At 45.7% G+C, this 25676-nt stretch overlaps 1 protein-coding gene across 3 annotated transcripts in view; it reads left to right on the top strand.

The window, feature by feature from the left end:
* The window catches only part of hspa12b (heat shock protein 12B), a 34747-nt gene that overhangs the window by 7648 nt on the left and 1423 nt on the right, over positions 1–25676 (top strand). For all 3 annotated transcript variants that reach the window (XM_070544280.1, XM_070544281.1, XM_070544282.1), the window contains 7 exons: positions 128–232; positions 303–419; positions 3444–3621; positions 22304–22390; positions 23002–23106; positions 23173–23431; positions 23529–23632. In XM_070544280.1, the coding sequence (XP_070400381.1) occupies positions 128–232; positions 303–419; positions 3444–3621; positions 22304–22390; positions 23002–23106; positions 23173–23431; positions 23529–23632 (955 nt within the window). The remainder of the gene's footprint in view (positions 1–127; positions 233–302; positions 420–3443; positions 3622–22303; positions 22391–23001; positions 23107–23172; positions 23432–23528; positions 23633–25676) is intronic.

The raw sequence follows: 25676 nt of genomic DNA, 5'->3' as shown, positions 1-25676 counted from the left end.
GGAAAGTTTCAAAAGTTGCAACTGTAAGGCCCACCGGTGCACAGTCCTACTGCCTTCTCCGTGATCTTGAACATGGCTGCATGTTAGTTTGTAAACAGGTTCCTCAAAGTCCTTGTCTTTGCTGCAGGACCTCACGATGGAGACAGAGCTGGAGGCGGTTAACGGCCGGAAGGTCAGGGCCATTGAGGTGTTTGCACACGCACTCCGTTTCTTCAGAGAGCATGCTCTCAAGGTGAGGCATCAACGATCCACCGATGTGTCGCAGACCAAGGCACCGAGGTGACTCCAGGTTCTCTTTGCAGGAGGTGAAGGACCAGTCCTCATCGGTTTTGGAGGGGGAGGAGGTGAGATGGGTGATTACCGTTCCTGCTGTGTGGAGACAACCGGCCAAGCAGTTCATGAGAGAGGCCGCATACCTGGTAGGGACTTTACATCCAGGACCAGAGGCCACACCACGACTCCTACAGGTCCTCAGCGCCAGCAGAGCTACTCCTCACATTAAAGAAAATATTGCTTCTGTGTGGGAAGTCTCCCTGAAGCTAATTATCCAAACCGTGAGGTCTTAACAAAAATACTGATGGACGCACGCTCCTCACCCTGAAGCGTTTATGTGAGGAATTGCTTCAAAGCCAGTTTGCGTCTGGAAAATAAAAAAGAACGTGAAGAAGGAAAGAAAGACACAATATAAAGCATGAGATAAACACTGAATCGCTTTCCCACGGAGGATCACACACACACACGCACGCACACGCACAGTGTGTGCACGCACACACACGCACACACACACACACACACACACGCACGTACACACACACGCACGTACACACACACGCACGCGCACACACACACACACACACGCACGTACACACACACACGCACGCACACGCACAGTGTGTGCACGCACACACACGCACGCGCACACACACGCGCACATACACACGCACGCACGCGCACACACGCACGTACACACACGCACGCACGCACACACACACTCACGTACTACACACACACACACGCGCACACACGCACGCACGCGCACACACAGGCGCACACACACACACGCACGCACACACACGTGCGCGCGCACACACACACAGGCGCACACACGCACGCACACACACATGCACGCACATGCACACACACATACGCGCGCACATGTGCACACGCGCACGCATGCACACACGCATGCACGCACAAGCACACACACACGCACACACACACATGCACGCACAAGCACCCACACATGCACACACACGCACAAGAACACACACACGCAGGCACGCATGCACGTGCGTGCGCACACACACACATATTATAAAAGGAACACTTTGACTTGCTTCTGTTGGTACGCCTTCCCACCAGAACACACACCCTCTTTTGTGCGACTTGTTGAAAGTGTGTGTGTGTGTGTGTGTGTGTGTGTGTGTGTGTGTGTGTGTGTGTGCATGTTGCTACGAGTGTGTGTCTGATTCTGCAGGACGTGTGGAGAAATCCTTCATCACTTCCTGTCTCATTTCCTCAAACACACACGCAAATTACTCTTTTGCTAAACATTTTCTGCCGTCTGACTCTCACTCAGCAGGGTAGGTACATGAAATGTCACATGCACACGCACTTTCTCATGCAGTTTGATAAAACACTCACACACACACACACACAGTGCTGGCTCCTAGCTTGAGGCTGTTGGGGCGTGTGCACTTCCTGCTGGTGATGATGTCATTAGGATTTTAACAATAAGGGAGACCGGTGTACAAACACAGGAAGTAGAGAGCAGACCCCCGCCCTGCACACACACACACACACACACACACACACACACACACACACACACACACACACACACACACATCTCTGCTCCTATACGTGGCCTCCTCCTTTAAATCTGTCATCCCGACTCTTTAACTCTTGTTTTAATCTTTCAGCCATTTTTGTGTTTTCTAAAACCTTCTCACTGCACAGCTGTTCTCCACGGGGGGCGGGTCTTACTCCTCCAACATCTTCCCTCCATCACTAGGTCGTCACGAACCTCATCACTTTGATTTGTTGACTTCATGACTTAGAATTCCTGATAAAGACGAAAAAGGGACAGCATTCCTTTTATTCCAACGTTTTTGCATCTACAAACCAGGAAATGTAAAATGTCGTACGCACCACAAGATCCCCAAAAAAAACTTAAAACGGCTAACGTTATCTTATTTATTTGCATTTGAATTTGTCCCTTAAATGTGAAATAATTCAAATAAAGAAATAAAGTTTTTAAACTGAACAAGTTATGCATACAACAATTACACAATTCCCCGATTTCTTCTACTACGTAAAAAAATAAATAAAATTGGCCCTCGCCACCTGTAGATCCTCCACCAGAGGGCAGCAGACACGTGCAGGACTGATGAGGCAGGTTTATGATGAAGGTACTAATCCTGATGCTCCATCTGGACGCTTTAAGGTCGGTTATGGTTTGGAGAGAATCTGCAGCTGTGGTCTACGAGGCGTTAGATGCATGACCCAACGTCAGGTTTTCTCATCAGTCTAGTTTAATTTAATCTGTTTCTCAACAAGAAGCCATCAAAATGTTTCAAACACGATTACAAATGTGTCCATTTCTTTCTGGAATTAACATCTTAACTTTTCATATGTTTCACAGCTACTGATGCTTTCTTGGTAAATCCCGTGACCTTTGACCCCACTGATCTCTCTGTGCTACACCTTTAACGTCCCATCAGTCCGACAGACCCTCCACTAAGAGAAGAATTCCTCATACGTTTATCCAAATGTGACTTTGTTACCTTTGATAACAGAACGTTTACCAAAACTACAGCAAATAGTAAAATGATTATTTTATTTGGTTTTATTCAAACATTAAATCAAAGTCCAACATTTGTTCTATTTGTACTAAATACGACTTTTAATAACAATCACCCTTCGACCTGAAACACTGAAAACTGTTTTTGGTTCACCAAATGAGAAACGTCCCGGTGTCGGAGTGTTTGTGAACGTCTGTGAAGGTTCTCAGTCATCCAGGTCATTGTAGTCTAATGAGCTTTGAAAGAAAAGCGTCTGGACTTCTTTGAGTTTCTTGAAGACGTTTCACCTCTCATCCGAGAGGCTTCTTCAGTTCTAAGGTCAAATGGTGGAGAGTCCCAGATTTAAACCCAGTGGGATTTTCCCCCCCAATGTGTTTATGTAGAAGATCATCAGGGGGCCTTTTGTTCCCTCTTCGGGGGGAAACTTCCACTGGGTTTAAATCTGGGACTCTCCACCATTTGACCTTAGAACTGAAGAAGCCTCTCGGATGAGAGGTGAAACGTCTTCAAGCAACTCAAAGAAGTCCAGACGCTTTTCTTTCAAAGCTCCTTAGTGTTTATGAACATTTGCCTCCAGATTGGTTTTGTTCAGATTTTCTCTCTCAGGTTCTTATTGGATGTTCCCGCTGTGTTCCTCAGGCAGGTCTGGTGTCTCCTGACTGTCCTGAGCAGCTCCTCATTGCTCTGGAGCCGGAAGCTGCATCCATTTATTGCCGGAAGCTCCGCCTCCACCAGGTGATTGACCTGAGCATGCAGCCAATCACCAACGGCCTGGATCTGGATGGATCCCGGCCCTTCGACTCCAGCTTCAGACAAGGTACAGGAAGCATGTTGTGTGTTCGTGTGCGTGCGTGTGTGTGTGCGTGCGTGCGTGTGTGTGTGTGTGTGTGTGAGCCATATGTTTTATGTAGAAGCAGAACAAGGGAAAGTGGAGAACCTCAGAATTCCTATAAATTGTAAACTTTGAACATCTGAAACACTTTAGGGTTTCTTTAAGTTGGTGTTAAGTTTTTCTTTCCCGCTGACATCGACCCCTTTCATGTCGATCAGCTGTACCTCGCAGCAGAGCTGGAAACAAAGACCTACACGCAGATGTTATCCTTTAAACGCCCAGTTTGCATTTCTCAGCCTGAACGTTGCAGGCCCTTCTCCTAATCGCCCTCCGTCAGTATTATTCTTAGAAAAATGTTGTGGCCGGTCAGCTGATTGCTTTTTCGGACCAACACAATAATTTTGATAAATCTCACTCTGGTGGTTGTAAAAAGCATTCTGCTTAATGTTTCCAGTGGCAGTAAGTTTGGTTGCACCTTTCTGCAGATCACAGCTTCTGGGTTAACAGAACTCTTGAGTTGGTGGGTCGACTGGTTCAGACGATCGTGTTTCTAACACAGTCCCAAGGTCAAGGCCATGTTTATTTCTAACAGTTCCCACTGCCCCAAAGAGCTACAACAATGGAACAAACAAGAACCGCAGCAATCACAAGGACAAAAGCACCAAACAACAGACAACAAAATAGTACTAACAAAAACACACCAGAACCCACAAAGATAACTCAGATGCTCGAGTCAACTCACATTGAAAGCCAGATTGAAAAGATCTGAGAAAAGGCTTAATATGTTCGAGGCTATGAACCGTCCTCACATGAAAGGGAGGTCTGATTCATAATTCAGGACCCGCCACAGAGAAGTCCTGTCGCCACGGGACACACAGTTACAAGGACCTGGGAACTCGACCTTGTGGTTCTGGTGAGAAGATGGGTGGAGCCCCGCCGTACAAGTATTTTAAAAACAAGGACTAAAATTTCAAAATGGATCCTGAAAAAAACAGGAATACAATGTAGAGAGGTCGTTATCCAGGGTCATGAGGTCCCTCTTCCTGGTAGCAGTCAGCAGACAAGCTGCTGCAATCAGAACCAATTATTTTAGAGTGTATAAACCAAATCATGTTAGATTCTACTGATCTGTTCTGTGGGGAACCTCAAGGCTCTGTTTCAGGACCCCTCCTGTTTTTACACACACACATATATATACCCTAAATCCTCTAACACAGGCCCGGACCTGTATTTGACTCAAGCTCATATATATATATATATATATATATATATATATATATATATATATATATATATATATATATATATATATATACACACACCGTAAATCCTCGAATACAGGCCCGGGCCTGTATTTTACTCAATCTCATCAAGCTCCAGGCTAGGGTTGTCACGGTATGAAAATTTAACCTCACGGTTATTGTGACCAAAATTATCACGGTTTTCGGTATTATCGCGGTATTTTTTAAACGGTGTTGCATATGTTCAGAAAGCATTGATAGTCCTGTTCTACACAAACTGAAATAGTTCTGAAAAGGTTTAACAGTGTTTATTAAACCTAAAATAACACAAAGCCTTAGCAAAAGTGCAACTTTTCACAAGTAAAGGAACAAATAGCTTCTTTTTCTGGAACATGTTACAGTAGTCACTGCAGGTTTAAATGATACAAATCCAAACATTCAACACATAAACAATATGTAAACAAATCAAAGAAACACCACTTGTTTTCTCATAGACTTGTTTTCTTCATTATCAAAATGAAAATCTAAAACTCCAGTCCACACTTGACTTGAGCGCTGTACAAGTCAACCTTAAAAATATATGTATTTAAAATAAATAGCCACTTTAAACAAATTACTAAAATAACTACTACACTATGTAATCAAATCCAAACGTTCAAGTATAAATGGCATTGAATAAGTAAACAAATCCATGACAAGGAGCTAATTGTATATTTCTCTTCATCATAAACAAATAAGATGCTTCATCCAGCAACAGGGTGTCCGTGACACGGTTTAAATGCTGCCAGAGGACGCTGCGGCTGCAGTATATAGTGACTCGTTGCATTCTCCCTCAACCAAAAGTCCTCACCTCATGCATTTAAGCTAAAATGCTAATGTTAACTTACCTTGCACTGGCTGTAGAGACGTGGGTGATCGTCACGCAGATGTGCCATTAGATTCGAAGTGTTGCTGCCTTCTGCAGACACTTGTTTCCTGCATGTTCTGCAAACGGGATAGCCGTCTTCTATTAACTGTCCCTCAGCATTTTTCAGAAATCCAAAATATGCCCATACTTCCGATTTAGTCTTCTTTGAGGGCTGATGGATGTCCTGGGCGCTGCCGTCTCCTCCTTTGGCCATTATTTCAGCTTCAAAGTTTTGGTTGCAAACTAAAAAGTGCGCACCGCGGGAACTTCAGCTGAAGCGACGGTGGCTGGTAAGGGTCACCGCGCCGAAACCGCGGCCACGGTAAACCCACCGAGATAATTTAGTTTATTAAAAACTGGACGGTTATTTTTATTGTCAACTTTTTTACCGGGGTTTACCGCTATACCGGTTACCGTGACAACCCTACTCCAGGCCTTTATTGGAAGGAGGACCAGAATTAGAGGCAGGCCTCTATTTCTATTTGAGCAAAATGAACTGATGGTTCGCTGGAGTTTTTGACAATTAAAATTGCGCCCACATTTTCAAAGTTAAACACATTTCTTTTAACAACGGTAGTTTCTGCTTCAGCCATCTCCCCCCTCCCCCTGCGCAGCGGCCACTAACTCACTGATGCGCCTGCAGCCTCTCGGAGTTCCTGCTGCTCTAAACATTAAAATAATTATTTCATTTTCTGTTCCTCACTTCTGATTACCTTCAGTGGTGTCTGTTTGTTGCAACCAGCAGGTACAAAAACTAACTTGTTTTTATTTGACTATTTTTCTGTCCTGCCTGTTTATCATCTTCCTGCATCTCCTCTCAATCCTAAAGAGAAACTGCTACCTGGGTTCATATATATTCACCTCATGAGTTACCTTTGAACTGCAGTTCTAAAAGATCTACCGGCCGTTAAAACAGCGGAGTGCTCGCTGCTTGGCGGCCGCATCAGTGATCAGTGCATCGGAGGACAAGGTGATGCGCCCCGCTCCACAGCAGCGAAACGCATCAGGTGCAAATAAAAGACAGAAAACATTAAAGAAAATGAGCCGACATGAACGATCGCGTGTCAGTACCGACGCTCTGGCACAGCGCATTGCACCCCCCGCAGGAGCTTGTCACCTGCTGACAGCAGGCTGCTGTCTTTTCCGAGGACTGCATCTTGCCGGTCATTATCACGTGACAGCGACTAGTCGACGACAGGCATAAAAAGTCACTATAGTGAAGTCGACTAGTTCATACAAGTGTTCTGCAGCATAATCAGCACGTTCTCTTTGAACTTGATATCAAATTTTCGCCTCCTCTTCGTCTCCGCACGGTTAAAGTTACCCTTGCGGTCTATCACTGGCAAATCAAAAGTGAGACGATGACACAACCACCCCCCGTACTTGCTTGTTACCACATTCCACCCGGCCACAATAAGAGACCGGCCATTATTCACCTCCGCCGACTCCGGCACCGGCCAAAATATGATACCCGGCCGTTAATTGAATACAGGCCTGTATTAGAGGATTTACGATCTGTATATATATATATATATATATATATATATATATATATATATGTATGTATGTGTATATATATATACACATACATATATAAATGTATATATGTATGTGTATATATGTATAAATGTATATATATATATATATATATATATATATATACATATACATATATATACATATATATATATATATATATATATATATATATATATATGTATAAATGTATATGTATATATATATACACATATACATATATATACATATATATGTACATATATATATATATATATACATATACATATATATATATATATATATATATACATATATATATATATATGTATATATATGTATATGTGTATATATATATATATATATATGTACATATATATGTATATATATGTATATGTGTATATATATATACATATATATATATACATTTATACATATATACACATATATATATATATATATATATATATGTATATATGTATATATGGAACAGGTGAGCATCACAGTAAACCAGTGGAGCAAACTGAGCTTTAAATATGTTGGTTTTATGCTCTTTTTCTGCTCCAAAACATGAAAGTTAACAGGTGAGATGTTGCATTTTCATTTCAGATAAAATGATATTTTTATTTTGTTGTTGGCCCGTGAGAAAAGATTTAACCTACAGTAAACAGGAAGTGGAAAGGCTGCAGATAGATGAATAGAATAGAAAATCCCTTCATTGTTCCTCAGTGGGGAAAGCTAGACGTCACAGCAGCGATGACACGTATTACAGGAGAAATAAAGGAGAATAAAAATAAGAAAAACGAATAAACAACAAGAAAACATAAATCCTGAATAGATTATAGAAATGCTGAATATACCACAACTAATGAATACCACTGATGCCGTTTGTTTAAAACTGACTTGCTCGTGTGTAATTTGATTATTGCACATTCAGTGTTAAAGCAGAAATAAGTTTGTTCAAAGTTGCATAAATGTTGATGAAGAAAAAGTGCAAATTTGTCGTCACTTTTTCAAAAAATATTAAGTTTGGCCCGCGACTCCGTCCCAGATCAGTGTGAATTTGAGTTTTACACACCTGCCTCAGAACTTCACAGCTTTTGTGTCTTTAGTGTGTGTGTGTGTGTGTCTCAGATCTGGGCCAAGGTGACCTGGACGACCCACTGATGAGAAATAAACACAAATTAAATATGATCATGGTGAAGTGCACCTGTTGCTCTGCTGGCCATTTTTCCAACTGATGATCACTAAATACACAAATCGCATTTACACACTCCTTTCTGGTCTGTGAACACATCATAACAAACCAGCTCAGCTAGAGTTATATTATTATTGTATTTTATTACAGCTGTTTTAGTGCAGCTCTGCAGGGTAAAGAGTGCAGTTAGAGCTGCATGCTAATGACATGGCCTGGCATTCGGTGCAGAACAGAGCAAGAGCAAGCTGGAAAACGTCCGATGCATAATTCAGCGAGCCAACATGTCATCCAAAATCCCCCGCAAAGGCCCACTTACACATATGCAGGCAGCGAATACGCACAAAGAGCATTCACACACTCCAAACACAGGATATTGTAATTGGAACAAGGTGCAGTGAGGCTATGATCTCACTGGCTTGTCACTCTCTTCCTTTCTCTCTCTCCCAGCGTTTTCTCTCAGTCTCACTTTTGTTTTGGAGCACTGGTTCTTTTCCAAGGGACCGTTGGGAGAAACACAAACACACACTTGGCCTCATAGTGGTTGTCTTTTCTTCAACCATCTTTAGCTTTTCCTCCACCTCGTCTCTTCTCCAAAGACAGCGCTGTGGGAGTCGTTAAAACACCAACATTTTCATTTCTGCTGTTTCATGTAAATGGTTTCCAGACTCCAGTTCCTCTCAACAAGAACACGCGTGGTTTACATGACTGTGGCAGGCACACACACACACACACACACACACACACGTGAATGCCGTGATGTTTTGTGCTTGTAGCTTCACACAACCAATCAAATCAACCAACCGAAGACTTGGTAAATGGTAAATGGTCTGTATTTGATATAGCGCCTTTTAGAGTCCTGGAACCCCCCAAGGTGCTTTACAACACAATCAGTCATTCACCCATTCACACACTGGTGGGGATGAGCTACAATGTAGCCACAGCTGCCCTGGGGCGCACTGACAGGCGAGGCTGCCGAGCACGGGCGCCACCGGTCCCTCCGACCACCACCAGCAGGCAATGACTGAGCGGGTCTCGAACCTGCGACCTTCCGATTGCGAGGCGAGCACTTAACTCCTGTGCCACCGTCGCCCCTTCCTTCAAAACCTCAAAAAATGTTTCTTTTATCTCCTCTGAAAGAAAAATAAATCATTCATTTACAGCGAAAAACATTCAGAGTTCACGTTTTAAGATTTTCCTGCCAGAGAGCAGAACTGATGGTGGTCCAGGCCCTGAAGCAGCAAAGCAGCCCCGGACATTACACTACCACTTCCATGCCTAACAGTCAGTATGATGTACTGTTTCTCTAATGCAGTTATTTCTACTCCAGATGTAACAGGAAACACGCTTTTCAGGAAATTCCACTTTTGCATCACTTGATAAAGAAAAGAGTTGCTCCATAGATCCAAGAAGGAACTGAGCACGCTGAACATTTTCATATCATGCATGTAATGATTTAAATTACATGTTATTTAATAAGCCATAAGATTCCATAGTAAATATGAAATCAACCTTATGGATCTGTGGGTACTGTTTAACCAGAAGATTGGAACTTTTTATTGCAGGGATTATGTAACACTTCGTATTCACGCAGGCCTAGTCCACACGTAGCCGGGTTTTTTAAAAACGAATATCCGCCCCTCCAAAAACTTGCATCCACACCACCGCGTTTTAAAAACAAACTCTGTCCACACGTACCCGGATAAATACGTTGTTAAGGACATGCCAGACCTGTAGGCGGCAGTACTTCCCCCGTTCTTAACCTCGTCCTTCGTCTGTGGTCTTCCGCAAGGAGCAGTAATTCCTCTTGCAAAAACAAACAAGCAGAAAGCGCTTGGACAATTGATAAAGCGAGCGCAGCTCTGAGGGCATCCATGCTGTCGGCTAGTGTAAACACAGGTCGCACACGTGATGTCAGCATTGTTTTGTCGTGGAAAGTGACGTTGCGGACCTCAAAAGTCCGGTTTTGTCCGTCCACACGCAGACACCCAAAACGGAGAAAACGCAGATCTTCACTTTGGCCGGAGTTTTTAAAAAGATCCGTTTTCGTGTGAAAAAACTCCGTTTTCGTGTGGATGACAGGCCAAAACGTAGAAAATACCTACGTTTTGGCAGATCCCCGGCTACGTGTGGACAGGGCCTCAGAGACAACAGAAGAGAGAGTCAGGTTTATAAGGTTAAAGATTTATTACTAAACAAATTAAAACTAGACTAACTTTAACACTAAATGTATGAGGTGAATGAGACGGAGAATGGTGTAGTGTGGAATGTCGCTCAGAACCAGCAAATCCGAAGAAGCGATTAGTTCTGGTGGGAAGTGAAGGTGATGTCTTCGCGCTACGCTTTGGTTAGGAGATTCATAAACACATTCGACGCCATTCTGTCGGTACCCTTAGCGCAGGGGTCGGCAACCTTTCCCCATCAAAGAGCCATTATTACCCGTTTCCCACAGTGAAGAAAACACAGGGAGCCGCAGCGTTGTGGGCGGGGCCTACCCTCTGACAGCAGAGAGCTGCTTTAACCGATCACAACAGGTGACAGCAGCCAATACCAGTCGCTCATGTACCTCAAAGTTATCTTTCAACAGAAGATAATCAATAAAACAGTTTGTTTAAAATTGATCCAAAAGTTGTAGCCCGTCTGTGCTGCAATATTTTGATTTTTTTCACCCTGCTAGTGGTTTTAATAGTTGAGCAGGTGACGCTTTTTGAGGCGTCACACATAACTGTTCTGAATACAAATCCAGGCTCTGTCTCGTTGGGCTGTTGTAATTCAACTTTGTACTGAACTAAACTTTGCATTAAACATTGTTGAAAAGGTAAGAAAAGGTAATTCGTTTTTTTTCCTCGTTTACACTGACGGAGGTAACGGCGCAGCATGCGTGGCTCTGGTGTTCATCAGGTTTAATGTTTCTGTTTGCAACAATCTTCACTAGAAGGTAAAACGGTTAAATGACGGGGTTCGTACTGACCCGATGTTTCCCGTATTTATTTTTTACGGAGAAATCTCAAGCCTGCAGATGCGCTGACATTTTAACGCTCATCGTGGAGGTAGCTACATCAGTCAGGAAAAGATTCCCATCAGAACATCTGAGATGGACACTGAGCGCAGCGCAGCGCAGCGCAGCGCAGCGCAGCTCCCTGTCAGCACGCGCGCAACGTGGACAGCGAGCTGAAGATAGATCGGGGGCTCGGAGCGCATCACAGAACCAGAACCAGTAAGGAAGATTCTGTGTGTTCTAAACCTGGTCTCTCAGAGACTTGTCACTTAAAAAATGTTCCCTGATTACGAATCTTTGGCTGAATAGCGCTTGTTCCTGTCTCCAACACTGCGACGCATCCGTGAGCCTGTCTGAGGAACAGTCCAGAACCTCATATCTAGCTCAGAAAGCTCTGATAGAGACATTTGATTACGCACGAGCAGATGACCTGTTCACGTTTACGCAGACAAGCTTTAAATTTAGGATTGGCTCCAGACCCGCGGGTTGCCGACCCCTGCCTTAGCGGAAGTCCCCGTTAGATCAGGAATGTCGAGATCCGGCTGGACACTCTCTGGAACCAAAGCCGGTAGGAAAAGCAGCGGCCGCCGACCAGACCAGTCTTTGAGATACTTCCGGGTCACGACAGTTTATCGGCATCTAGCAAGACCCAAAACGGGGTCGTGATGGTTCAGCTTTTATTCTGAAAGGAACCGTTGCAGCAGGTGGAACAGCAACAGATTTTATCCAGCTTGTCGTTGGTTCTTTCGGCTGAAGAGGAAAGTTACGGATTGGCCACTCCGACAACTTCTCTAGAACGCTTTGAACTGGCGTTAAAGATGACGTGGGCATAGTTTTATACTTCGGATGTTTTGGTTTATGGTCGAATGAAAAGATGACAGATTTACCAAGCACCACCAAAACCACGCCTCCATCAGATCTGGCAGATTCTGATTGGATCAGTAAAAGCAATGTGTCATGTCTTTTAACGCTACGTGAGATCAGTCCTAGTGGAACATTTAAAGTCATATTACTTATTATATTCTATAGGATTATAATAAAGTAATTAATATTTTGATTTCGCAACTTGGTCACATCTTATTATTGACTAACACTTTGTTTGATTAGCTTATTAAAATAGAGTTCTTTGATTAATTAAAAGGAGAGAGTCTTTTCTTCATTTTTCTCTTGAGCTGGAAAGAAGCAGTTTATAACAAATGCATGAGACCTTGAGGCCATATGTCATGCAGACTAGTTCTGTGTCAGAGGAGAGGGGGAATGACTTTTGGTGGAAAACAGTCATTTCATACCGTTACATGCACCATAGAATCTGTGAAAATAACTGCGTTGTATTTTGCTGATGTCAATGTGTTTTGCCCTCATTCTGTCATCTACTGTATATTTGCTCTGTATTTAAAGTGACTATGTGTGTTTTTCCTGGTGATAGGGAGCAGTAGATAACCTACAGTCAGGTCCATTAATATTGGGACATCGACACAATGCTAACATTTTTGGCTCTATACACCACCACAATGAATATCAAATGAAACGAACAAGATGTGCTTTAACTGCAGACTGTCAGCTTTTATTTGAGGGGTATTTACATCCAAATCAGGTGAACGGTGTAGGAATTAAATTAAAGCACATCTTGTTCGTTTCATTTGGTATCCATTGTGGTGGTGTATAGAGCCAAAAATGTTAGCATTGTGTCGATGTCCCAATATTTATGGACCTGACTGTAAATTGTTGCAAGCAAGCAGTATTTTTGTGTTGGAGTGAGACCTTACCAACGGCTGCCCATTAGGGTCAAAAAGCCCTGGGGAGTGCAAACTTTAGCAAAATAACGAGCACATCAGACTCCCTTTCCTCACTGGCAACAAGTGAAGAGGTAAATGTGTAAAACAACATTTAAGAATGGCGAAAGTTTTGTAACCGTTTGTTATAAATCAGTAAATGCATTTTGTCCTCACAGGCTCCCGTAGAAGGAAACATGGTGTCGCCCAGAGACTTAGACCCTTGTATTTTAGACCTGATTTTTATGGTTATGTGTTACAAGGCCGCCAATATTTTTCAAGAACTGGGCGTCATTTCATTAATTTTCAACAACATTTTGATGGATATTTCCAGAAATTAATGGTAAAAACGACACATTGTCTCTTTAAAGCTGGTCTTCAGAGCTGCTCATTATTCAGATGACACCAAATGCAAGCTTGTAATAATGAGTTAAAGTAAATTACATAACTTGTGGGATCAGTTAGAGCTGAAATCCAAAGTGCACAGTGCTAGTTTATTTGAGGTACATTCAGCGTTTAAAAACATGGCTTATGTTAAACTTATACACACCCTGTGTGTCCCATGTCCTACCAGCAGCTGCTAACCTTCCTCTCACAAAACAAACCAAGTTGAAATCGGATAGTTTTCCAAGGAATGGTTCCTGCATGCTGGTAGTGTTTTACTGAGATCCAGAGATTATGTCGGATTCAAGCACATGAGTAGAAACAAGCTCTTTGGTTTTGAAACTTGTGCAAACTTTCCAATCAGACGATCCATTAGCCTGAAAGTGGTGATGTTTGTGTATTTGATCAACCCGCCATGCATTAAAAACTCCTATTTGGTGTGTTTACACAGATGTACAAAAAATGTTTGAAAGGTAGAAAAACAAAGTGAGGTGGTGAAAAATGATGAAGGCTCTGAGTGCTCGCAGCTGGTCCTCGAAAGTAAGCGTGGAGTTTATGGAGTATGGACATTAAAGCAGTTCCCTTTTTCTGAAACGGCGTTTCACTGATGAAACGGTCAAAGGTGGATGATGACCATTTTGTTTTTTAAACTTTCAGAAAGTAACCACTGGGCGTATCTTCAACTGGACTCAGTCCAGTTGAAGATGGCCACCACCACCAAACACAAAAAAGGACTCGCACTCAGTGGATTTCAGATATTTGGGGTATAAATTTGTGTCATTCTAGATTATTTTAGTACAACATACTCTGAGCACCGACAGATCACACTTAGGCCCAATCCCAACACTCACACGTCCACACTTGTACCCTTCTGTTGTGCAATCCCGGCCAGGGGTGAGAGTGCCTAGCCTGTCCTGATTCTCAAGTGCGGAAGTTGATCACACCCCTTTTGCACCCTGGATCCGCACTTCACCCAAGTCTGCGTCAGTGCGGACTTGGGTGAAGTGTATTACCCACAATTCATTGCTGCGGGAGAAAAGGCCCAAGTTCCTTTCCTGAAAATATGTATTTTCTAATGAAATTAGTTCATTTTAGGATGATTGGTTGATGTTCTGAATGTTTTAGACAAAGCAGCAAAGGATTTAAATTTAATTCAAATAACTGTTTGAAAGTTGTTAATAAAGGTTTTTGAAAAAAGTATCACAGCGACCAGCATCCCGGCATGCGTTGTGATCGATGACACAATGCTCCCCATCTCAAGTCGGCGATTATTTGCACACTTGTGTACTACGCACTTGAAGCCTTACTGCAGAGGTCACCACTGGCCACTAGGGTGTGCTGCGATCAAGCCTCGAGGGAAAAAGGTGTATTCAGGTGTCCCTCGCCCTCTGGCTCTGATGAGGGCCGCCGCATGGGCGCATGGAATGTGACTGATAGCGAGGAGTCGGTGCATATGGCGTCCATTTGCAGCAACGCACTGGAGTCTGCTGCCATTACATGGCCACTCCTTGCACAGGAGATGGCCGCGGACGCATGCCTCCCCACCTCCTGCACCTCATTGAAGGCAGGGGCAGCATTGACCCAAAGGACCCGGCTCTGGTCAACCTGTCTAAGGTCTGTGAGTCAGTGTATGCGCAAGATGGGGTCCTGCTGTACTGTGACCGCGTCGTTGTCCCCACGTCCCTTCGTCGTGCGGTACTTCAGCACCTCCACGCCGCCCATCAGGGCAAGTCGGCAATGGAACGACGGGCCTGCTCCATCGTATACTGGCCTGGGATGTCTAACGGTATCCAGTTGACCAGGGAGCGATGCACAGACTGTAACCGCAATGCCCCCTCGCAGGCAGCCACACCTCCCATGCCGGCATCACCGCCATCCACGCCATTTGAGGAGGTGTTCGCAGACTTCTTCGACTACAGGGGTCACCAATACCTGGTCGTTGGCGATCGCCTCTCCGGCTGGGTGGAAGTCATGAGCTCTCCCACGGGCACCAATCTCGGGGGCTCCATTGGGCTTATCCATCACTTAAGGGCTTTCTTTGCCACGTTTGGTGTGTCCGAGGAGTTGTCAAGTGAAGGAGGCCCGGAGTTCTCGGCAGGGCGCACAGCGGACTTCCTCCGCTTATGGCAGGTCAAGCACCGCATGTCCTCGGTTGGGTTCCCCCAGTCTAATGGAAGGGCGGAGGTGGCTGTCAAGACGGCGAAGCGCCTACTAGTCTCAAACACAGGCCCGACCGGGAGCCTCGGCCATGACCGCTTTCTGCGTGTGATGTTGCAACTGCGTAATACGCCTGACCCCGACTGCGACCTGTCGCCTGCACAAATTATCTTTGGTCGCCCCCTCAGGGACTCGCTGTCATTTGTTAATAGGCTGGAGAAGTTGTTAATAGGCTGGAGAAGTTCTCCAACCCTCACATCCGTCCGCTCTGGCGCCAGGCATGGGCGGCGAAGGAAGAGGCACTCCGGACTCGGATGGCCCATACCACTGAGTCTCTGAGAAAACACGTACGACCGCTCCGCCCTCTCGTAGTCGGGGAGGAAGTGTTCCTCCAGAACCTAGTTGGCTGTAGCCTGCGGGCATGGGACAGATCTTGGGTGGTAGTAGAGTCACTAGGACACAACCAATTCTGTCAGGGTCGATGGGTCTGGCCGCCTCACCCTGCGCAACCGGCGCTTTCTCCGTGCCTTCACCCCGGCCACCCCTCGCACTCACCCAGAGAGCGCCGCGCCCCTGCCTGTGTCCAACGACGAGACACACGACTTAGGTCCCACCAACCCGGGGTCAGTGGGACCCCTGCCAGATCAGTCACACACACCACCAGAGCCCCAAGGCACAAACCCCGGCACCGCCCAGCTGGTACCGAATCCTCCAGACGTTGCCAACAGGGACGCTGCCCCAGCGGCGCAGACCCCGGAACAGTGCCCATCACCCTCCTCCTCCCAGCCAGCGGGCTCCGGTAGGGTAAGGCGGACACCCAAGCAGTATGTACCTGAAACTGGCCAGTGGGTTAGGTCATGAATCCACTGCGCCGGTGTGTCACACGGCTTCCTGGACTGGGGGGGATGCAGAGGTCACCACTGGCCACTAGGGTGTGCTGCGATCAAGCCTCGAGGGAAAAAGGTGTATTCAGGGATGTGCCTGAAGTCACGTACAGGTGACTATCCCTCACTGTACATACTGCTGCTTCTCATTTGGATTACTGCTGCTTCTCAGTTGGATTGCTGCTGCTCAACCATCACACTGCTGTCTATCCATGCTACTGTTCGACTTGTATCTGTAAGTCTTCACCTGCTTGTTAAGCTGATGTAATGGTCACATTGTCAGTATGCACGCTAAGCCGCGCTGCAGTTATTTACCTATTTTATCGCATTGCTTAGCTTTGGTCTTCAGCCCATGCTGCTGCTTCACGCTGCCGTTAGCTTCTGCTCACTCAGCTTTGTATGTCGCCGCAGGGCTCCTTCATCCTTGTCAATAAAACCATTTGACATCGAGGAGTGTATTTCTTCACTTACAGCGCACTTTCTCCAAGTGCACTTTGCTAAAGGGCGCAGGGTGAGTATTGGGATTAGGCCTAAAAGCAGAAATCTGGAGTTTTTTTATCTGACGGCACCATCTAGAGGCTGAAAAATGTACTACACCTTAAGCCGTGCTTTCCACTGCCGTATTTACGGCTCAAAGTAATGCCTCTCGTTCAGGAACGCGTGCCTCTAGCTGATAAAGAGCTAAAACATCCATCCATCCATTTTCATCCCCTTATCCGGAGTCGGGTCGCGGGGGCAGCAGCCTAAGTCGAGAGGCCCAGACCTCCCTCTCCCCAGCCACTTGGTCCAGCTCTTTTGCGGGGAACTCCAAGGCATTCCCTGGACAGGTGAGAGACATAGTTCCTCCGACATGTCCTGGGTCTACCTTTAGGTCTCTTCCTGGTTGGGCGCGCCTGGAAAACCTCACCAAGGAGGCGTCCAGGAGGCATTCTGACCAGATGCCCGAGCCACCTCAACTGGCTCCTCTCGAAGAGCTAAACAATGTTTTACAATTATGACTCTTACTTTGTCGTCGAATCTGCATCAAGCTCATCCTCACACACATGTGCACCCTTTAGGTGATTGACATCTGTACGTACGCAGATGTGTAACGCTATTGGCTAATGCTGAACAGCGCTCAATTCTAACTGCATGGGACTGTACGGGGCGGGAGGTGGGGGGTAGGGGGTGGGCTTAGCAAAAAAGACGTATTGCCTATAGCTGTCATGACTTGTGGGAGGAGTCTTACCCAAGACATGCAGAATCAACACGACACTCGGGGTACGTAGAAATAAAAGTTTTTATTATAAAACGGGAACTGAGGATGCACTGGTAAGTCCGGTGAGTAGGGTGCCATAAGGCGTTAGTCCAGAGTTCAAGTCCCGAGACCAACAGGGAAGAAGGTGAGCCGAGGTGAGCAAGGAAGGGGGGTCCTGTTGAGCAAGGTGGATGAGGCAGTGGAGAGGGGAAGAGCAGGAGCGGTGGAAGAGGATGGGGCGTGGGCCTGAAGATCCGGGGTTCTAGCGGTGAATCAATGGCTGTGGTAGTGGGTTCCTAAACAGGGCAAAGCAAGGCGGGTCCAAAGTCGTAATCCAAAACAATCCGAATAATCCAATCACGATCACACAAGCGAGCAAACAAACAAATACAAGTGGCAGGGGCTAACCAAACTGTAGCAATCATCCGGCGTCAAGTGGTGTCTCCATCCTCCTTTTATACCAGAGCCTCTGACTGCGGATCCAGCACAGCTGGTGTCCCCTCCGTTTCTCCCCTGTGGAAGAGAGCCTCAAAGATGGTTTAATGAGGAGAAGCACTCACCTCGGCTCGTGAATCATGACAATATCACGTCACAGAAAAGGGTAAGACTATCACTTTTACTGATTTCTGGAAAAAAACAAACATGTTCTTAGTCTGGAAAGCCATCCTGTATATGCAAATCTTTAGTCTGGCGTCGAACCCAGGGGCGGATTAAGGACTGAAGAACATCCGGGGCTTAACACACGCACACACGCGCGCACACACACACACGCACGCACGCACAAACACACGTGACACGCACTAGTCAACATCATATATATATGTCTTGTACCACATAATTTTTAATCTGAAGCTACATATTAAGCATTTTCAGGGCAGAGTATTGTTCCTGTTAGTGTTTAGTGTGAGATGATGGTAAATATTCCCTTTCTTTCTCCAACAACTTTACCTGATAGTAAGCTAGCTTTAGGCAAACCAGCAGCACAACAAATATTTTCAAGTAAGACTCACAAACCTGAGTCAACACCAGTCTCATCAAAGCTGGGGTTCTGTCGCCGTACTTTTGGTCTAAAAAACGTCCTTATGTCCATCTTCACTCATGCGTTTCAGGCAGAGAGTGTAGAAGAAGCCGGCTGCTGAAGGGCTTCTTCTTCAGTGGTGGAGGCTCAGGCAGGCTGTATACAAACTACTGCCAGCTGCTCCCTCTCTGTTGGACTTTGGTACTGCATGTTACTTCCGCGATTTAGATCCGGGGCTTTCTATGAAACATCCGGGGCTTCAGCCCAAGTAGCCGGGCCTAACGCCGCCCCTGGTCGAACCAGCGAAAAAGCTCCCTCATAGGGCGTAATCTATGGTCGTCCACCAAACTGTCTCTGCACACAATTGCACATTGCTAGGACCAAGAAATAAACTACTTAAATAAAGAAATAAGTTACATAAAAGTATCGTTCCAGAGTTTTCTACTTTCAGAAATCCGTAAAAGTGATAATCTTATCGTGTACTGTGAAATAATGTAAGCAATACGAGTTTCTTTTCTGCTAAGCACGCCCCCTGCCCCGCAGAGCTCCGTGCAATAGGAAACTGAGCGCCGACCAGAACTAACCAATGGCGTTAGACTACCGCTTACGTACAAATTTAAGGAAAACCCTGGATGATGCAGAGTTGATGAACTTTTCATGGGCAAGTATGTCTTTAAAATATAAATATATGAAAATACAGCACGACATGAGGATAATACTCGTAAAACAACGTGTTTAACTCTGTTTGTCGGCTACAGAAGCACATAAATATACAAGAAACATGAAGTTGCCATCTTAAAAAATGGATCAAGAGACTATTTGTGTGATATGCTTGTCAGCCACTAGATGGTGCCATCGGATAAGAGAAACACTCCGGAAAGAGCCTTTAAGTACCTCTATCTGCTCATGTCTGACAGAAAAGCACAAGTCTAAATAATCCAAGGGTGTTTCTCAATGTCGAGGCGCCTGGCCTTGCGAGGCGATGTCTTGCGAGGCCAGGCGCCTTGCTTTCGAGGACACTGTCCTTCCTTGGTCAAAGAAAACGGTTAAATGGAACAGACTTGCATCACGTGACTACCGCTTCCACGGCGGTCACGTAACGTCACGTGACACGGGAGATAACGTTATATTTTATATTAGTTTAAAGGGACTTTATGGAGTTTTGAAGTTTTATGCTCGCGATCGCCCCCTCAGGCCAAAAGCGTAACGGCAGCTTCAATAGTAGGCTCGTGCACGAGGCGCGCATGCTGTACGTGCACACTCCTTAACGAAAATAACAGCTGAGACGTTCCCGTGTGTGTGTGTGTGTGTGTGTGTGTGTGTGTGTGTGTGTGTGTGTGTGTGTGTGTGTGTGTGTGTGTCGGAGGACAGAGGACAGGAGAACATGCAGCTAATTAATTAAATAATGTGGTTCTGTACCTTTCTCTTCAGCACAGCCGACAAAGGTTTATGATGGGTCAGTCCTCCTGCATGCTCAGATCATTCCCTTCCCTTACTTGAAAAATTGTTCCAAAATGAAAGTTGAACCCACATCTTTTTTATCTGTGAATTCAATGCCGTTCGGCGAGTCTCAAATAAGAATTTGGGCATCTTACTGTAAAAAAAATATACCATTAATGTAAAAAATAAACTCTAAATAAATTTAGTTCACATCCAGAATCAAACCCAGGTCTTCCGCACGGGAGTCAGGCATCTTACTAGGTGAGCTAAAGCACCAGTGACGTCTTTTGTATCTGTAACATTTATATCCTTGATGGCAGCTGAAACAACGTTCAAAGAACGGTTCGGAGCGAAAATGGCTATTTTGTTGCTAATTTGCAGGAAATATCTTGAAGAAAGTTCTACAGAAAGTAGCTAAGGGTCCTCAGAAATGTAGCTAGCTTTGTCACTAGGCGTTAGGAACAGCGACAAAGTCGTTGAGTTGGCACTACCTCACTCTCTGCTGCTAAAGCTACTGATAGCAAATGCTACGGGCTATGCCTGAGCGTGAACGCGCATGACCGAGCATCTCTCTTTTTCTGTGATTTTACAGAAAAACAGGCAATCACAGTAAAAATGCCAGGGCTCATTCTACAGGACCAGGGCATTGCAGGAGAATGTATGAAGAAGACATTTATTATTTCTATACATGTTTTGGCTGTCACACTTCCAAAATGCCCCTTTAAATACAAATATATAACATGCCTTTTACTTTTTTTAATTGTGTACATTCAATTCAGTTCAAATTCAAAAATACTTTATTAATCCCAGAGGGAAACTGATTAAAAGGCAAAACTTACATATAGTCAACAGAGCGAGTCCAGCATGCAGCCACCCAGAGCAGCACAGTTCCGGAATTTTCTGTTTTGTAATAAACATGATAAATATGTTTATTAAATTAAATATATAAGTGAGTTACTACCCGCTAGCCACCGAAGCTGCAACTACTAAGCAACTAACCAACCTTAGAAAACTTCTTTGGATTTAAAATAAAAAACATTTTAAATTAGTTGACTTACTTTTAAACTTGAAATTTGCCCCCGAAGTAGCTGCCGGCTTCTGATCCGCCGTCCTTTTGAACATAACGCGGTGTATTCTGGGTAATTTTTGACCAAGGCTAGGCTACAAGACACCTCCCGTGTATCCTCGCTCAGCTAGCTAAATGGCTAACAAACGGAGAACACACGCCTTGGTAGAACATTGACATTGGAACACATATTGGCGGCTCCTGATGACGTATCTCCTAGGCAACCGGGGCGGGGCCAAGACATCCAGGCGAGATTCCTTAGCAGTGAGAAGGATCCCATAGCCGATGCCAAAGCTGTTTCAAACGAGCACTGTTTCCATCTTCATTTTTCTCTTTCTCAACTCTAGTGCTAAGTCCGTGGAGTGCTGTGATTGGCCAGACGCAGAACTGGTCCGTCCAGTGGTGGTCCTGCTGAGGCTATGTGCAGCGTGGCTAGACCAACCCACAGAGCAAAACCTTTAGCTACTGCTACGGTTGTCTAGACTTCTAGATAATTCCTGAAAAGGGGAACACTCTGGATGCATCTTTAATGTTTTTTTATTTTTCAAGTTTTGACCAAAACAGCAGCAACTCCTTTATTTGTCACCATGAGTTGGGCGACATTGAAGCCTTTCTCAGTGATCAGGATGAGATGTTTTTAGATCAGTTGAAGCTGCTGATGAGGATGCAGCACAAATGGAGACGCAGAAGCTTCTATCTAAGCAGTTTTGGGGAGTTTATAAACGGCAGAATAACGCATTTTAGTTTAGAGACGTTAGTTAGTCTCTGTGTTAGCGACTCACTCACACCTTACACAGAGAAACTGAATGCAGAGATCGAGAAACCAGGCGTGTTTGGTTGGTGTTTGTTGCAGCTCGGGAGCAGCTGAGGCGATCCAGACACAGCAGAACCTTTTTGGTGGAGAGCGGGACTGGAGAGTTGTGGTCGGAACTGCAGACCGGTAAGTGGGCCCGGGATGTTGATGGTTTTGACCTTTGACCTGCTGACTGAGCTGTGCAGACACATCCAGCATTGACATGCAGCACAGGCACCGTCAGGGTTTGGTTTTGGTTGAGTCGGGCCGACCGGGACACCCCAGACCGTGGCCTGCTAAAAGAAAAACTTCCCACTCTGCTCGTTTCACATGCAGCTGTTGGGCTGTCTGCTTCTTTTCCTGTCCACACACACACACACACACACACACACACACACACACAGGAAGGACCCGACCAATGGGACTATCCTCCTCCGTGCATTAAATCACAATGATTGAGAACCATATTTTCTCTCCCTCGCGTGCATTAGATCATTTTTATGAACATCTATCCAAATTTATTCCTCTCACTTTCTCACATTTGTCATGACTTGGTTAAATCTAACACACACACACACACACACACACATGTGCTGCACACACTAAAGAGTAATCAGGACTACTTTTAAGATCATAAAGTCTCAAAACGCTAGAATTCAGACCCAATGCAGGGATGATGTGCAGCATTCGTGTCTCCAGCATCACCCTGAAACATGGACCAGCACAGGCTTGTGAGGGTTTGTGCTTTCCTTCGGCAGGTGACAGGTACGTTGTTGCCGACTGTGGAGGAGGGACAGTTGACTTGACGGTTCATCAGATTGAGCAGCCACAGGGAACGCTGAAAGAACTCTACAAGGTTTCAGGTACGGTATCTTACCATCCGTGCAGAGAAGTTCCAAGAGGTTCCTAAGCAGGAGTCTGTCTTCTAGGTGGCCCCCACGGCGCCGTTGGGGTAGACCTGGCTTTTGAAGCCATGTTGTGCCAGATCTTTGGTGAGGACTTCATTCAGAGCTTCAAAGTGAAGCGACCGGCGGCCTGGGTGGACCTCATGATTGCATTCGAAGCCAGGAAACGGACAGCGTGGCCAGGCCGGGCCAACGCCCTCAACATCTCCCTGCCCTTCTCTTTCATCGACTACTACAAGAGACACAGAGGGCAGAGCGTGGAGGCTGCCCTGAGGAGGAGCAAGTGAGTGGGGGTGAAAGGTGTCGGCGTACGCCCAGGGCAGATTTTTGCTTCTGTTGAAGTCACGTTGGGAGCTTGCTTCCTGTTTTCTGTCTGTCAGTATGAAGATAGTGAAGTGGTCATCCCAGGGAATGCTGCGGCTGACACAGGAAGCAATGAACGAGCTGTTCCAGCCCACCATCTGCAATATAGTCAAGCACATCGGTGAGAGACACTAACGACCATTTACACACACACAAACATGACTCGTTAACTGTACTTAGCTGGTATTTTGGCCCATTCGTCCGTGTAGATCATCTCAGAGCTGTGATGTCCTGGGGGTTGTCGCTGGTCAACACCAACGGTCATCTCCTTCTACAGATTCTTAATCAGACTGAGATCTGGAGGCTGGCTAGGCCACTCCAGAACACTGAAATGCTTTTTTATGTAGCCACTCCTTTGTTGCCCAGGCAGTGAGTTTGGAGTCGTCGTCATGCTAGAAGAGCCAGCCATGTTCCATCTTTAACGCTCTCACAGATGGAAGGGGGTTTATGCCCAAAAACCCATGACACATGGCCACATTCATCCTTTCCTTAAAACAGATCACTCGCCTGTCCCCTTTGCTGAAAAGCAGTTCCAAAGCATGATGTTTCCACCCCCATACATCATAATTGTACAGTGTTCATGGAAGGTAACTCAACATTCTTCCCCCTCCAAACACAGCGAACGGTGGTTATACCATAGAGCTCTATTTTGGTTTCATCCGACCACATTACATCGCTCCAACCAGTGGTGATCTGGCATACCGGCAGGGGTGTGGCCTATCTTACATTCTAGCACTGTCCCGGGGGCCGCTTGTCCAGCTTGAGCCGACGCAAATCCCCCCACGCTCTCACATTCGGTGGAACAGAGACAACTTTGCATGCAGCAACCCACCCCACCCACCCACAGGGTCGACAGTTCATAAAAATACCAGGGCTGAATTATCGTCCCAGTCCAACCCGTGCGTACCGGGCATTGCCCGGTGGGCCGTTTACCCAGTTTGGGCCAGTCTGGTCAGTACCTCACACACACTGGTTAGCGCGCGTGACTCTCTCCCGGGAGTTTGGGAATCGAATCCCGCCTGGGCCCTCATTTCTCCACCTTGCCACAAGCACCCCCCCCCCCGACCGGACAAATGCCAGGGCCAGTGGCGTGTCCAGATCTTTTAAAATGGGGTGGCCCAGGTGAGGCACAATTTTGTGCATGGGTGGCACCAATGGTTATGCTTTTTTTGTTTTACCCCCAAGCCTTTTGTGGACAATGAAAAGCCGATTTAAAGGTAAATTAGTGTGGTGGCACCTGGGGTGGCCAATCAGATTCCAAGGGTGGCATGTGCTACCCCAGGCCACTCCCTGGACAAGCCCCTGGCAAGGGCCAAATTTTCCACCCAGTCCTGCCCTGGCTCCAACTGCTGATCTCTTCTCACCAAGCTCATTGTAGATTGGCTCATCCCAGTCTTGTGCAGATGTACAGTCTCGTCTTTAGACATCTCTTTGGTCTTGGCCATGTTGGAGAGGTCAAACAGGTGTCATTAATACAAGCAGTGAGTGTAGGATAGAAGCAACAGGTCGGTGAGGGATGCTAATAATGTGCATTCCTGGATTGTTTTACATTCCGTCTCTCACGGCTGAAGTTGTACCTTTGATGACAACAACAGACCTGACTTCTCAAAGGCTAAATCCTTCATACACCACTGCATTCCTAATGATTTAGTGGGCTGGACAGTTATCCACTGGACAACACTGGTATAGAATTATGTAACCATCTGCATAACTCCATGTTGGTCCTGCAGGATCTTAATACCATTATCCATGGTAACTGGGATAGTTGTCAAAACACTCTTAGTCTCCAACCATTCGTGCCCAAATGATTTTCGTGTGTCTTGTATACGTTTTGTGCATGGATAGCACCTCGGCCAGGTCTACCTCGTAAATGACACTTCTTATCTCAGTGGGACTTCCTGGTTGGATGAATATGAATTTTTTTAAATAACACATTGATGTTTGGAAACTACTGAATCAGGGGCGTGTCCAGGGAGTGGCCTGGGGTAGCATATGCCACCCTTGGAATCTGATTGGCCACCCCAGGTGCCACCACACTACAATACCTTTAAATTGTCCACAAAAGGCTTGGGGGTAAAACAAAAAAAAGCATAACCGTTGGTGCCACCCATGCACAAAGTTGTGCCTCACCTGGGCCACCCCATTTTAAAAGATCTGGACACGCC

Source organism: Nothobranchius furzeri, chromosome 14 (assembly GCF_043380555.1).
Source record: "Nothobranchius furzeri strain GRZ-AD chromosome 14, NfurGRZ-RIMD1, whole genome shotgun sequence".
NCBI classification, from domain to species: Eukaryota; Metazoa; Chordata; class Actinopteri; order Cyprinodontiformes; family Nothobranchiidae; genus Nothobranchius; species Nothobranchius furzeri.
The sequence above is the reverse complement of the archived record's forward strand: the minus strand, read 5'-3'. Positions and strand labels throughout refer to the sequence as shown.